The sequence below is a fragment of the Python bivittatus genome, unplaced genomic scaffold, assembly GCF_059951505.1.
Source record: "Python bivittatus isolate LINGU-HERP-01145 unplaced genomic scaffold, Pbiv_v1 ctg000850_np1212, whole genome shotgun sequence".
Classification (NCBI taxonomy): domain Eukaryota; kingdom Metazoa; phylum Chordata; class Lepidosauria; order Squamata; family Pythonidae; genus Python; species Python bivittatus.
In genome coordinates, this window is record NW_028277112.1 from 8735736 (window position 1) to 8750117 (window position 14382).

A 14382-nucleotide genomic window follows, 5' to 3' on the forward strand; every position below is an offset into this window, starting at 1 on the left:
CTTTCCACTGCAGGAAGCCAGTGCTTCTTTTTTCTTTTTTCTAATTACACTCTTTACAGTTATAGGGTGACTTATTTTTTAACAAGGTCATAGAGCCCGTGCTTATATTGCCATGATTTGAAAAAAGAAATAATGCAATTTCATAAAAATGTTTAGTGTGAACCATTTTAATGAGATTAAAAAAAAAACAACACACACCACACACATTCTTTATGAAAATAAGAATGGAGAGGGTGATTGATATAGGGTTTCAAGTAATTAAAATACATTCATCAAATACCTTGTTTAAATGAAAGTGCTTTGCAATAGTGGCCAGGATCACTGTCTAGCAGAAACTCCTGCACAAAGTGGAGTTCCATATGCAAGAGAAATTCCACCTATTAAGTCATCTGTCAAATTCTCACAGTGTTTCCATATATATTTGCCACTGTGGCTGGACATAAGTGGAAATGAGAAGCCATTCTCACTGTCCTTTTGCAGTGTCTTGGTACCCTCCTTTCCCATGGCAACAGCATCTCACATCTTGTTTGGCTAAGGATGAGCACAGACTAATGTTGCAATATATACTAGGGATACATGGCTCTCTAGCATTGACTGGTGTGCATTGAATCCTAGCTGTATACTTTCAGGTAGGACATCCAAGGCACAGAAGGCAATGCTCCTTAATCAAGGTGCATGAGAATTGGATTTATGGCTAATTCTTGTCACACTTATTTCTCTAAGTACAATAGCTCTGATGTGTTAGAAGTCTCGGGGGAGGTAGGAGCAATAGTTCCAATAGGAACCTCTCCTGTAACATTAAACCATCACTTTGAAACCTTATCCCTCTCCTAATAACTTCATTTCTTCCATACTGTTGGAAAACTCTGCCAGGATGGAATACAACGGGCCCTGGGTTATAGAGTAAAAGAAAGCTGAATTCCAGAAGAAGGGATCTTGGGCTATTTAGCTGTCTTCTAGTGGCTTAATTTCTACAAACACTATGGTTAAACTCTTTTATTAGAGCAGGAAATATTCCTTGTTTTAAAAAGAATTGAAATTATACTCTTAACTCTGTGTTGTTATTAGGAGCTATATACACCTTAGTCCAAACACCAGTGTTTTTACGGTCTTAAGAACCAGAGACATGCTTAATTTGAAATTAAGTCTGATGTTTGTACAGTGGTACCTCTACTTACGAACCCCCCTACTTACGAATTTTTCAAGATACGACCAGCTCCGGCCCCAAAAATTTACCTCTACTTACGAACTCACCTCTACTTACGAACCGGATCCACGGCCATTTTCCCTGCTGCCACGCGGTCGCGGCTTCCTGTGGGCGAGATCGCGGTAGCAAGGAGACATTCGGTAAGGCTTGTGGTATGTTTTGTGGCACTTGAAAGGTTTTTGTGGCGTTTGGAAGGTTTTTGAGGTTTAAAAATAAAATGCATATGTTTCAGAACTGTTTAGCTGCATTTACATTGAACCTTATGGGGGAAATTTACCTCGGGGTGCGACCAAATTCGGAGAGCGGATTAGCCGTATTTACATTGAACCTTATGGGGAAATTTGCCTAGTGGTGCGACCAAATTTGGAGGGCAGAACGGATTAACTGGATTTACATTGAACCTTATGAGAAACTTTACCTTGACTTGAGACCAACTCGAGTTGCAACCAGAGTCACGGAACAGATTAAGTTCGTAACTAAAGGTACCACTGTATTCAGTACAACATGTTTTCTTTCTCCTGCTTTTCCTTCTACCTTTGCCTGTTCCTGGCCTTATTATCAGACCTGTGTGCCCAAAGAAACTTTGTACAGATGAATGTTGCAATAATTTAAAAAATCATGGCATAAGAGCAGCCAGCCCATCACTTGTACCTGTCTGTCTGAAGTGTAGCTTATGGACAATGCTATAGTGAGTTGCACTTCTGAACTAAGATATATTGGTTCATTTTGGAATGTATGCTAGGTTTTTGATCACACTGTCTCCCTTGCCCATTGAGCCAAAAGAGGGCAGCTCCTTCTTCACAAGCCAAGTCTTAAGCAAGAAAAGACAGGAGCACATGAATGCCATGTTAATATTTTTATGCAATTTCCTTTTACTGAAAATCAGCTTCAAATTTGGTCCATGCTTTTGTCAGCTCAGCATTTTGGGGGGGGGGGGGGCTGTAAGCTGAATTCATTTACAAAATCATAGACTACATAATATAACAATGGTAGATTTTGTTCTATAAATTCCAGCTTTGCTTACTGAAAGTAAACAGCGGCAGTTAATGGAACTGAATGTAAAAGACAATGAAATGTCCCCAGTATGCTTAATGAAGAGGAAATGAGTGGAAATGAAATCTAAGGTGCGTGGACTCAGTTCTTTTAAAAGAAATTACAAAAGGTAGCTTGTGACATCAGAAGGACTGCAGACCACAGATTTTTTTTTAAAAAAAATATCATTTGTCATGACAGTATATGATAGGCACAAGGGAAAGAATCAAATGGAGTCATTCCCAAGAAAAACTTATTGCTAAAGCTGCAGTACCACTTACAAATAAGTAAGATGACTGCATGGGTTTGGAAATAATGAAATCCATCTGCTTGTTCTCAGATTACTAATGAACTCTGTAAAACCATGTTCATCTCCCTTGCAAAAATAATGGTATTTTAATTTTATGTCTTATCATGTTTTAGCCAATGAGAACAACTCAGAAGAGAACTTGAAATTTCACAGCAGAACAGAGGAATAACTGGAGCAGATTTAAAAGGGCAAGAACAGAAAAAGAAAAAAAGAAAGAAAATCATATGAATCAGAATTGGACCATTTAAGGGCAGGCTTAGACTTCCTTACAAAAGACAACAGCCTACCAGAAAGTGAGCACTTATTCATGAAAAGCCCATTCAACTTTCTACAGGTTTTGCACAGTTTCTTCTATGGAGTTATATATATATATATATATATATATATATATATATATACACACACACACACACACACATATATATATATATATATATATATATATATATATTTAGAAATATCAAGAGTTGTGCTATTAAGTGCAGATCTATGTATCAGTCCTCTTCTGTACAGCCCAAAAGCTCTGACCGTAAAGTGATTCTGCCATACCATGACCAGGGGAGGATCCTTATGTGCTGTGCATAGATTGGAGGATCAATAACGTTCTTTCTGTGGGTATCATTGTCAAAGTTTCCCTGGAAAACCTGAAAGGTGACCAACAAGATCTAGTTATAACAAAATGTAGTGCACAAAAAAAACAAAAATGTTCACTTCAAAGATGTTATATCTTCTGGCCTCATAAAGGAGGCTACATTTTGTCATAAGAAAGAAAAGGTACCCTAGAAAGGAATTCTTATATTTTTTTAAAATAGACGTTTGGCTTAATAGGAGAAGTTTGATATGCTTATTAAAAAAAAAAACAGTGTGATTTGTAAATCTATCAGTCTATTAGGGACTGAATCCTTCTGAATTAAGGAAGACTTATTCTTAAGTAAGTATGCTGAAGAAACCCTTAAACAGTCATTTTACAGGTGTCTACATTCACAGAACCCTTCTTCCATCAAATTTGATCAGTTGTCTGACATCTATAACAGCCTACATGCAAATACATCAAAGACAATCATATTTTATTATAAAAATCAATTGTTGCTCAAACCATCACTAAATACTCATGGACTGTTTAAACCAGTCTGTCATTATATTTATATTTTGGTATTATGATCTATCAGATATATTCTAAGTATATCATACACTGCATTTACTTTCTATTTAGTTGGATGCAGCAGATATGTTGGCTTGTAAGAGAGTCTTTAGATTAGGGATCATACTGTAGCTTGCAAAGAACTGCATGTTGGGGTGAAATTGAGTTTTGGACTATAGAATACTGCTGAAAATGTATCAAAACATACCAGTGTTCATACTGTCAGGAGGAAATGTTGCGCTTGCCAGAAATACAACTAAAGCTGGTAAGTTAGTGTATAACTTCTTTGTCTTATTTAAAAACATTGTTAAAAGTCTCAATTAACCAAAACCAGAATGCAGGCAAGGCATAGAGAAGATTGCAGCCTGGAATATAAGTGCTAAAAAGCATGAATCAACCAATGAAATGAAAGAAATAAAAATAGATATGTGGTATGTTTGTGAAAGTAAGAGAAAGGAGAAGGATGTAAAAGATCTGAATGAAGTGGATTTTGCGGAGTAAAGTTGATGAATACATGTAGAGATATGAAACTGTGTAAGTTATAGGGCTCAATGTATGTTGGAAAGAATGAACTTGTGTCATCAGGATTGTTGTTGAGTACATATGAAAGCAGGCATTCAGAGGCTGCTAATAGTTACATGTTATGCCCCAGTGCATGGTAAGAATAGAACAAGAAATGAGGGTTTAAAAAAAATTGTGCAACATTCTAAATTAACGCTATCCAGAAAGAAAAGTAATCTGTTTGGTGACTTAGATAGATGGGGGGAAATGAGTTATTGGGCCATTCACAGACCTAGGAATGAATGAAAATGGTTTGGAGTATGTGCTTAGAAAAATATTTGTTTCAAATATGTGTTTTAAGCAGAGTCTTCTCATGCTTACAGTGTCAAAGGAATATAAATGTAAAAGCATTACTGATTTGGCAGTTTATGATGAAAGAATATTACTAAAGGATAACATTATTTGGGAAGTGCAGTGTGGCTTTATGCTGGGCAGGTGGTGTGCTGAGCAGATTTTTGTTCTTTGGTGGTTACTGGTCATCAGAGGATTGTGAGAAAGAAATTTTATTGCACTTTTGTTGATTAGAGAAAACATATGGTAAAGTGAATAGATTTGAATTATGGAATGTTTTGCACAAATACAGAGTTGAAGATTGGTTGCTGAATGTTGTAAGTACAGTATGTGATGCAAGTAAAGGATGCATGAAATAAATGAAACATTTATTTATTTATTACACTTGTATGCCACTTATCTCTCCCAATGGGTGACTCTGGGCAGCTCACAATTAAAACAAAACCCACAAACAATGAAAAATAAATACACATTAATTAATTAAAATTGATTAATCAATTAAAAGGTCAAACTATAAGCAACCCCTATACATAAAAACTAAAAACATTCAAGATGATTGGGGGGGGCAGAATCAATTACTCCACAAGCCACTTCCACCGATGCGAGCCCCCATCTGGCCCCCAGGCCATCCAGCATAGTCAGGATTTCAGGCTGTTCCTGAAGGCCATGAGAGAGGGGGCACACCACACCTCGGGTGGTAGGTTGTTCCAGAGAGCGGGGGCCATGACAGAAAAGGCCCTCTTCCTAGATCCCACCAGTTGAAATTCCTTGACTGGTGGAGTCTGCAACATGCCCTTTCTGCCGGACCAAGTGGGGCGGGCTGATATAATAGGGGCGAGGCAGTTCTTCAGATAACCTGGTCCTGTGCCATGAAGGGCTTTAAAGGTGATAACCAACACCTTGAATTGGACCGGGAAGCAAATCAGCAACCAATGCAGCTCATGTAACAGCGGTGTTATATGGGCCCCCCTAGAGGCATTCAGAACTGTCTGCACCGCTGCATTCTGCACCAGCTGTAGCTTCCGGATACTCTTCAAGGGTAGCCCCATGTACAGTGCATTGCAGTAATCCAACCGGGAGGTGACCAGGGCATGAGTGACCGTGCAGAGGGCCTCTTGATTGAGGATGGGGCGTAACTGCTGCACAACATGAAGTTGCACAAAGGCCCTCCTAGCCACGACTGCCACCTGCTCTTCAAACAGGAGTCGAGAGTGCAGGAGGACCCCCAGATTACGCACCGGGTCTGTCTGGGGTAGTGCGACCCCGTCAAGAACCAAAGATGATAAACTCCTAGATCTTGAGGCTCCCCGTATCCACAGCCACTCCGTCTTACCAGGGTTCAGTTGAAGCCTGCTGTCCCCCATCTGGGCCCCTACAGCCTCCAGGCACCATGAAAGGGTAGAGACAGCATCGCTTAGGTCACCCGGGATGGAGATATATAATTGAGTATCATCAGCAACACTTAGCAAACAGTTCAATATTTAGCAGGGAGTAAGGCAAGGATGTGCAATGTTCTCTTGGTTATTTAATGTATCCATGGATAAATACATAAGAAATACTTGTGGTGATTAGAGGTGTGTTTGTCAAGATGATAAATGTGTGTGTACTTTTCATGTAGACAGTGCTGTGTTGCTGGCTGGGAACCCAAATTATTTTCAGAAAAACATTCAAAGGGACGTGTGGATTTGAAAATTAAATGTATAGAAGTCGAACTGTCATTGACTTGAAGAATGGACTGAACAATTGCAAGTTATACAACCATGGTAAAAAAAATAGAGTAGGGTAATATTGGTAGAATATTGGTAGAATATTTAGTAAGGTTGGTAAAATGGATGGAGAGATTTTAAGATGTACACATACTGGTGAAAAAGTAGGTCATCTGTTATGAGGAATTAATGTTTGTTGATAGAGGTGAAAATGGCTATAACCTATATAAAAGTGAGCTTTTGCCCACTTTATTGTAGGTAAGTGAGAATCAGAAGAAATAAATTGAAGACAGTAGAAAGAGGCTATTTAAGAAGTGTGGTAAAACAAGAAGAGAGAGAGCCCTGAATGCATGTGACCTGAATGCTAAAATGAAAGATCACAGAAGGATTTTGTGGTGATTTGGTCATATGGGGAGAATAAATGAGGAAGAGTTAATGGGTTGAGAGAAAGGGAAAGAATGAGAAAATTGTGGTTGGATATTATCAGTATGGAGCTGATAATAATCTTCAAAAAGAGAGTTAAGAAGTTTACAAACAAAAGTGCAAATTGGGTACAGACTGGGTGGAAGCAAGGATGAATTGCAAGAATAGAAACATGAACAGTATCAGCGCACATGAGATTTGCCTGTTTTTGTTTCTTGTCTGACGCCTTTCCTTTCCTTACTACTTCTTATTTTTTTCCTGTGCTTTGCAGAACATTGGTTTCTCCAAAGGGAATGGCATGTACCATCAGACATTGCTCCCATAAAATTACTAACTTGCAGGAATTGCAGTGAAGTTGTGGAAATTAGTAAAATTGGTGCAAACTGGCAGAAGTGTGCCATGAGAAGCAAGGAAATAATTTGAGCACTTCAATTGAGGGTGGGTGGGTGGGTGAAGGAACTGAGACAAGAAAGAGAGAAGCACCCAGTAAGAGTTACCTGGGAATAGGTGGGGCCTGGCAGAACTGAAGAGCTGAGAAGCAGCCGTCTGGATTTGGTTTCCTGCCAGGAAGGAATAGATGCAAAAGGAAGTAAACAGAGCCAAGGAGGGGGAGAGTGGAATGGCTCCATGAGCAGGGGACGTCTACAGGGTGTGGTCAAAAATACCAAGGGAGGGCAGTGACAAAACAACACATAAAAAACAAATGGCGCTTCAATCACACCATATGGCCACCCTCTAGACATTTTTTAACCACACCCTGTGGACATCCCTCTCCATGAGACTTTTGCAAGGCAACTAATGGTGTTTGAGTTGTGTGGAATTGCTTGGGCTTCTAGAAAGTACTGCTTTTTAAAAACAGTCTTCCTGGCTGTTAGGTGACAAGAGGGAAAAAAGACTGCATTTTCTGAACAAGCCTCTTAGAGCTGGGGGGTTGTGGTGGGGGAATTCATTCCCATTGAATTCAATAGCTATTTTTGTATAAAGTTACTCTTATGTTCATGTATTTCTGCAATAACCTCTCTAGAATGGTATGGTTGTTATTTTAATGCAAACTGTCAAATACATTTGCTGTTAAATTTGGTTTTAAATACATGAAAAACAATAAAACTGGGCTATCTGTTCATAACTAGAGTGTCTTCGGTCTTATTGGAAATATGATGGTAGGATGGAGTCAGTCTTGGAGCTGTGTGCTGGTTGGAGAATTAGGAGCATCTTGGTTTTAAATAGATTAAAGAGAGATATTGATAGGGACCCTATGATGGGAGTTTCCCTTGAAGACAATTTCTTAAACTCAGAACTAGTTACTCTTTAAAAAACAGTTGTACACTTCCATCCAATGAAGTGGTATGGATTTAAAAAGGGGTATTGGTAGAAAGGCAAGCCTCCCCAGCAAAACAGAACATGACCTGAATATAATGCCTGTAGCTCCCTGAAATATTTTACTACTTTTGTAATTAAAGTACCCTTTAATGATACTTACTCAGTAAAGGGCATAATTTTGCAAAGCAGACAATAAGGGAAAATATTGTTTATGTGCACTTTTCAAAAGCTGGAATTGAATTTATCACTGGCATGCAGCTTGGAGATTTTTCTAAAAAAGCTGCTAATGAATAAAATGACATCTATCCCAAAGAAATATAAGCTAACAAGGTAATCATTTTCAAACAGCAAACAGGCTGATTAAATGTAAATGTCCACATGATATAAAGGGTATATTTTAGGCTTCATTTGCTAAGGTGGGATAAGCTAATGTGCAGAAGTGTATTCCTTTTCCTCCTTGCCAGATGATTGCAGAAGTCACACAAGCATCATCCCCAAAGTGGAAATTCATTGTTAAAAAGTGAAGGGTGAAAGAGGAGGGAGATTTGAAAATTTAAAAATAATTGTGATGATTTAAATCAAATTACATTACAACACTCACACTGGCAAAAAAAGGAACATGTGGCTTGTGTATGGCAGTTCAGGAGCAAACTGCTGATCAGCTACTTCACTGTTCTTCCATATCCTTCTTCTTAGGAGTCATTCTTAAGCTGGATTTATAGTAGACAACCCTTCATAATTGTGTACATTAGTCGGATAAACCAGATGGGTTCCTGGGATGAGATAATTGACCATCTCACTGCAAAGTGACTCTTCATATAGCATTAGGTATAATCAATGAATAATCAACCAATAATTCTGCAGAGGAGCCGCCTTTGATTTTCTTCCTTCAGTGGCAATATAATTTTGAGTAAAATGTACCACATGATTTCTACACTAAAGCCAAAGATGACTTGTAAAAGCTTTGTCATTGCTAGCACAGAATAGAAGCTTAAAAACAAAAACAGACAAGATAACAATCTGTTGTAAATATAGTAATACTTAAATATTAATGTATAAACTGAAAACAAATTAATCATTTAAAAAGATGTTTATCCTTCATCGTAGCCATCATTCTCTGAACCATAATCATTCTAAATTCTAACCTCTCCTTGCTCCATTTCAACACAAGGCCATTCATATATGGCTCTTACTTAGGATTATTCAAGCTGAGGCTCTAAGATACCTGAAGCTGGTGCTGGTGGTGCTAATGGTAGTGGTGGTACCAGAGTTCTCCAAAAGTTGCCACCAAATTACAATTTTAAGTTAGATTAAAAAAAAAAAATACATGGGGATTCATTATATTAATCTGAATTAAATATAAATGTAATGAGTGATTGGAATTCAAGAAATGGATAAATGGAGGAATCTGGAATTACAGAAGTTCTGAATAAGTATAATAGTGCAGAAGATAGATTAATACAGTTTTGCAAAAAGGATTTTTTGTTTATTGCCAATAACTGCTTTACGAAATGTAAATGCAGATTCTATAAATGCAGATAATCAAACACACAAGACTGAAATCAAATCAGCCACGTAATTAGAAATAGAAGATGGAGAATAAGAATCCAATCAGCTAGGACACTTCTAGGGGTGGATTATGGAATAGATATACTGGTTCAAATATGTGGGTTACATATCAGAGATTAAAAAGATTAAGTGTGCCAGAAATTTTTGATTAGATAGACATAAAATTAAAACATTTTATTTATTTATCAATAAATATTTTTAAATACAAATAAATTATTTATTTATTTATCAGAATATTTTACAGAAATTTGTATGGAACAAATTTAGTACACTTAAAGTGTGCAAAAGATTACCTGGAAAGTTATAGGAAGACTTAAGAAACAATGAAAAAATGGAAGTAGAAAAACAAATTCCCAAATTTCCCCAAAGAGGTAAATATCAAAATAGTCTGCAGAACAAGCAGTCACAATACCTAGGAAAGGATGAAGAACAAAAGCTTAGAACAACAAGAATAGCATACAGTAATTGAATAATAATAATAATGATGATAATAATAACACCACCAAAGAAACCAAACTGGCCTATAAGAAAGACCAAATGAAAATAGAAAAGAGACATGGCAAGGCAAAGTATTACATGGCCAGCACACAAAAAAATTAGCAGGCAAAGCAGATAACAAGGAGACCTGGTAATGGCTGAGAGCAAAAAAATTGAAGAAAGAGACAGAGGGGCTAATTCTGGCTGCACAAGACCAAGCCTTAAGAACAAATGCATAAAAGCCAGAACTGAGAAGACAGCAACAGACAGCAAATGCTGCCTCTGCAAAGAAGCTGAAGAAAGAGTGGACCACCTAGTTAGCTGCTGCAAGAAGATAGCACAGACTGACTACAAACTATGGCAAAGTAGCAACAATGGTGCATTGGAATATCTGCAAGAAATACCATTTGCCCGCAAGCAAGAACTGGTGGGACCACAAAACAGACAAAGTAATAGAAAATGAAGATGCTAAAGTGCTCTGGGATGGTAGAATTCAAACAGACAAGCACCTGCCACACAACACCCCAGACTTAACAATTGTTGATAAGAAAGACAAAAAAGTCTGGATAGTGGACATTGCAATACCTGGAGATAGCAGAATAGAAGAGAAAGAACTGGGGAGAAAAAATAACAAAATATTAAAAGACCTGAAAATAGAAGTAGAATGACTTTGGCAAAGGAAAGCAAAGATAGTAGTAATATCAGTAGCAATAGTAATAGGCACCTTAGGTACAATTCCAAAACATCTGGAGCACCACTTGAAGACCATCGGCATTGACAAAATCACCATCGGTCAATTGCAAAAGGCAGCTTTACTTGGAACAGCTTATATCCTGTGACAATTCCTTTAACACCATCAAACAACCACATCTGCCTATCCCAGGTCCTTGGAAAAGACTCGATAGGTGGATAAAAATACCAAATCCAGTCTAAACATCTGTCTGACTGTGTGACCAACCATAATAATAAATTAAATTTGTATATTGCCTGACTCTCAATGACTCTGGGAAGTTCATAAGTAATAAAAATTAAAAAATAACAATAAAAATACAATAATGATCAAGAGTAAAAGAATCAAAGATGACAAAGATGGCAAAAACAGGACAACACCCCAAAGTGAGCTTCAATCTCCCTTGCCAAAAGCCTGAGCAAATGAATGCTGACTTCTCTTCCAGCAAAAAGAGAAAAAGAAAGATATCTCAGTAATTTCAACAAATGGAGGAACATTAGAAGAAATAAAAACAAGATTTGTTTAAAATCAGGAAAATTTACAACCAAGTTAGGAAAATTCAAGAATAAGCATGTAGGAGATCTAATAAAAGCAAATGAGGTCAAAGGAAGACAGAAAGACTGTACTGGAGCCCTTTACAAGTAGGATTATAGAATGAAAAAAAAAATATTTGCACAGGCAAATTATATTAAAGAATCAGCCCCATTAGAAAATAAGGTATGAAAAGGAAGAGACCACTTATCAAATAGAAAAGCACCAGGAACAGATAAAAAACTTCTACTGAACTGTTTAAAGCTGCAGGAGAAAAGGCATAATGGAATGGAGCAGTGTTTCTCAACCAGGGCAACTTTAAGGCATGTGGACTTCTACCTAGCTGTGGAATTGTGGTAGTTGAAATCCACATGCCTTAAATTTGCCTAGGTTGAGAAACACTGGAATAGAGGAATAATAGAAAGAGCAAGACATTTTTTTTAAAGAAACTTTATTAATTTTCAATAAAGAATAAAATATAAGGAAACAGACAAAACAAAGAGAAAGAAAAGTTCAAGAAAAAAAAGAAATAAAGTTAAAAGTGCAGAAAAGAAAAAAAGAAAAGAAGAGAAAGAAAGAAAGAAAGAAAGAAAGAAAGAAAGAAAGAAAGAAAGAAAGAAAGAATAGGTGACTTCCGACTTTCTTTGTTGCAGATACAAATATAGAATACATACATCTTTTACTCTAAAAATATAACTGATACAAAATACTTCTTTAATCCTGAAATCTAAGAATTATCAAAACCCCAAGTCAACATGGCATTTTACAATCCCAAGCAAAAAAATAAAAATAAAAGCAATTTCCAAACAGAAGCAAGAGTAACCCCCCCTTTTTAAATTTCAATACACTATGTCACCATCTCCACTACTACCATTACTGCCCAGTCCTAAATATCTCTGTGTTTTTATCATCTATGTGCATATAAAAATCTCACTAGTATTATCATATGCCATCATCCCTTCACAAAGATAATAGAAAGCACTTTCATATCACTCATATTTCCCAACATTCCCTTGTATAGTCCTAGTAACTTCTCCATTCAGTCCTAATCAACAAGAATCCTCTCTGATAACTATCAGTTATCAGAGCCACAACTTATATTCATTTTTACTACTATTAAGCAACAATAATCTTAATAATATCATCATGGCAAACCACTTCTGAAACACCTTGCCTTGAAAACTGCAAGGACTCATCCAAGCAGTCACTGCAGAGTCGGTAACGACTGAGCGCAGATTAAAAAAAAAAAAAAACAGTTCTGGTCCCAAAAAATTACCATTAATCTATCAGAAACCATAGCCTATGTTTTAACCATAATCAAACAGATTTACTTTATACACTTTCTGTTTACTTTTAAGAGGTTCATTCCTTAGTCCTAACAGATACTACTACACATATTGAGTCTTTATTATTTTCTCCTTGTCTTCTTCTTTCAGGAGCAACTTCAATACATTCTCTTTATCTTTTAGTAGTTTAAGACCTTCTTGTTGTAGATCCAAAATAGTGTTACCATTAGACTGATCCAAGTACTGTTTACTTTTAGAGAGTTCATTCTTAAAACCTAGCAAAGAGTGCCCCACAAGTTGAATCTTTATTATTTTCTCCTTGTCTTCTTTCTTCAGGAACCATTTCAATAAGTTGTCTTTGTCTCTCAGTGATTTAAAACATTCTTTTTATAAATCCAAAATGATATCATTGTTAGGCTGATCCAAAGTAACTGTAAGTCCAAAATAAGATTCTTTTTCTTTAAGATCCAGTAAGATATCCCTCTCTCTTCCTTCTTCCATATCTTTATTATCCATATTATTCTCCTAAACATTCAACTTGTATTCAACTTGCCTCACATCAATAGCAGGCTCATTTAGCAGTTTCTTGTTCAAATTATCAAATTTATCCTCCAGTGACTGAATTATTTTTTCTGAAAAGTTTTGAAACATATTCTTGAAACACTCATCCCTGCTGTTTGCTCTCTTAATAGCCATGGTCAATAGTGCTCTCTAGTGTCAAAAATACAAATTACATTCTATCCAATGTAAATAGTGAAAGGAAAAAAGTCTCTTTATCTTGTTTAAAATTCCTCTCCAATCAGGGCCAACTAAGTAAGAAAACAAAGCAGAGTTCACACAGTTCCCATATCCACATTCCAATATCAAAAACCCAAGCACAGATTCGCCAAAAAAAAATAAATAAATAAAAAGAATTCCTTTTGTGTTATTACTTAAAAATTAATAAAAAGTCCAAGCCTTTGCCTTTTTCGCTGAATATACAAAACTATTTATCCCAATAAAAAAAGAAAGTAAATCTTTCCACAAAGCACCTATAGTAGTCAAAAGGAAAAAATACACTGTAACTAAAGAAAGCCTCTCTTTCTAAAAAACAACAAAAAAGGTGATTTTGGAAATGAGAAGGTCAGCGCAAGTGTCCATTTTTCCCCCCAGCTTCTTCGCAGCTTGGAACTGCCTCCCAGCTGATCACTCACCAGTGGATCCTGAAAGTCTCCGTTTCGAGGTCTTCTGGCTGTGAAAGGCTGTCTGAAGGTCATATGGGACAATTTCAGGGATTCTCCTCAGATCTGGAGAATTCTTCAGGCTCCAGGAAGCCTGCCTGAGCCTAAAAAAGTTTATGAAGATGACTCTCCGCTTGAAAAGTAGAGCCTAGTGCACAGCCATTACTCACCGGAAGTCCCACTAGAGTACAGCAAGAACTTTTTGTTCATCATATTAATATAATGGAATCTATAATGGTTGATGGGTGTGCAAAATAGCTGATTATTCTTCTGAGGAACCCTCACAATGAACCAAAGCTACTGTAAGAACTGACTCTGGAAAAAACAGAATGGTTCAGAATAGGAAAGGTTGTATACTGTGCTTTTGTTTAACTTACTCAATGAAAATAGTACAAGAATGGCAGAGATAGATGACAGCTGACTATAGTCAAAATATAAGGCAAAGACACTATTGTACCTTCCTACAATAACTCATGCCCTCATCTCTATTTGTCTAGAGTACTGTTACCTGCTCTACGTGGGGCTATCTTTAAAAACCAACTTCAGTTGGTACAAAATGCAGCGGTCTGGATGCTTGC

General features: G+C 36.8%; 1 protein-coding gene across 1 annotated transcript in view; it reads right to left on the bottom strand.

Annotated features, from left to right (window-relative positions):
- Positions 1-3035: 3035 nt before the first annotated feature.
- The window catches only part of EDIL3 (EGF like and discoidin domains 3), a 191010-nt gene continuing 179663 nt past the window's right edge, over positions 3036-14382 (bottom strand). Inside the window, exon 10 of the mRNA XM_025167536.2 lies at positions 3036-3193. Within this exon, the coding sequence (XP_025023304.1) occupies positions 3044-3193 (150 nt within the window). The 3' untranslated portion in view covers positions 3036-3043. The remainder of the gene's footprint in view (positions 3194-14382) is intronic.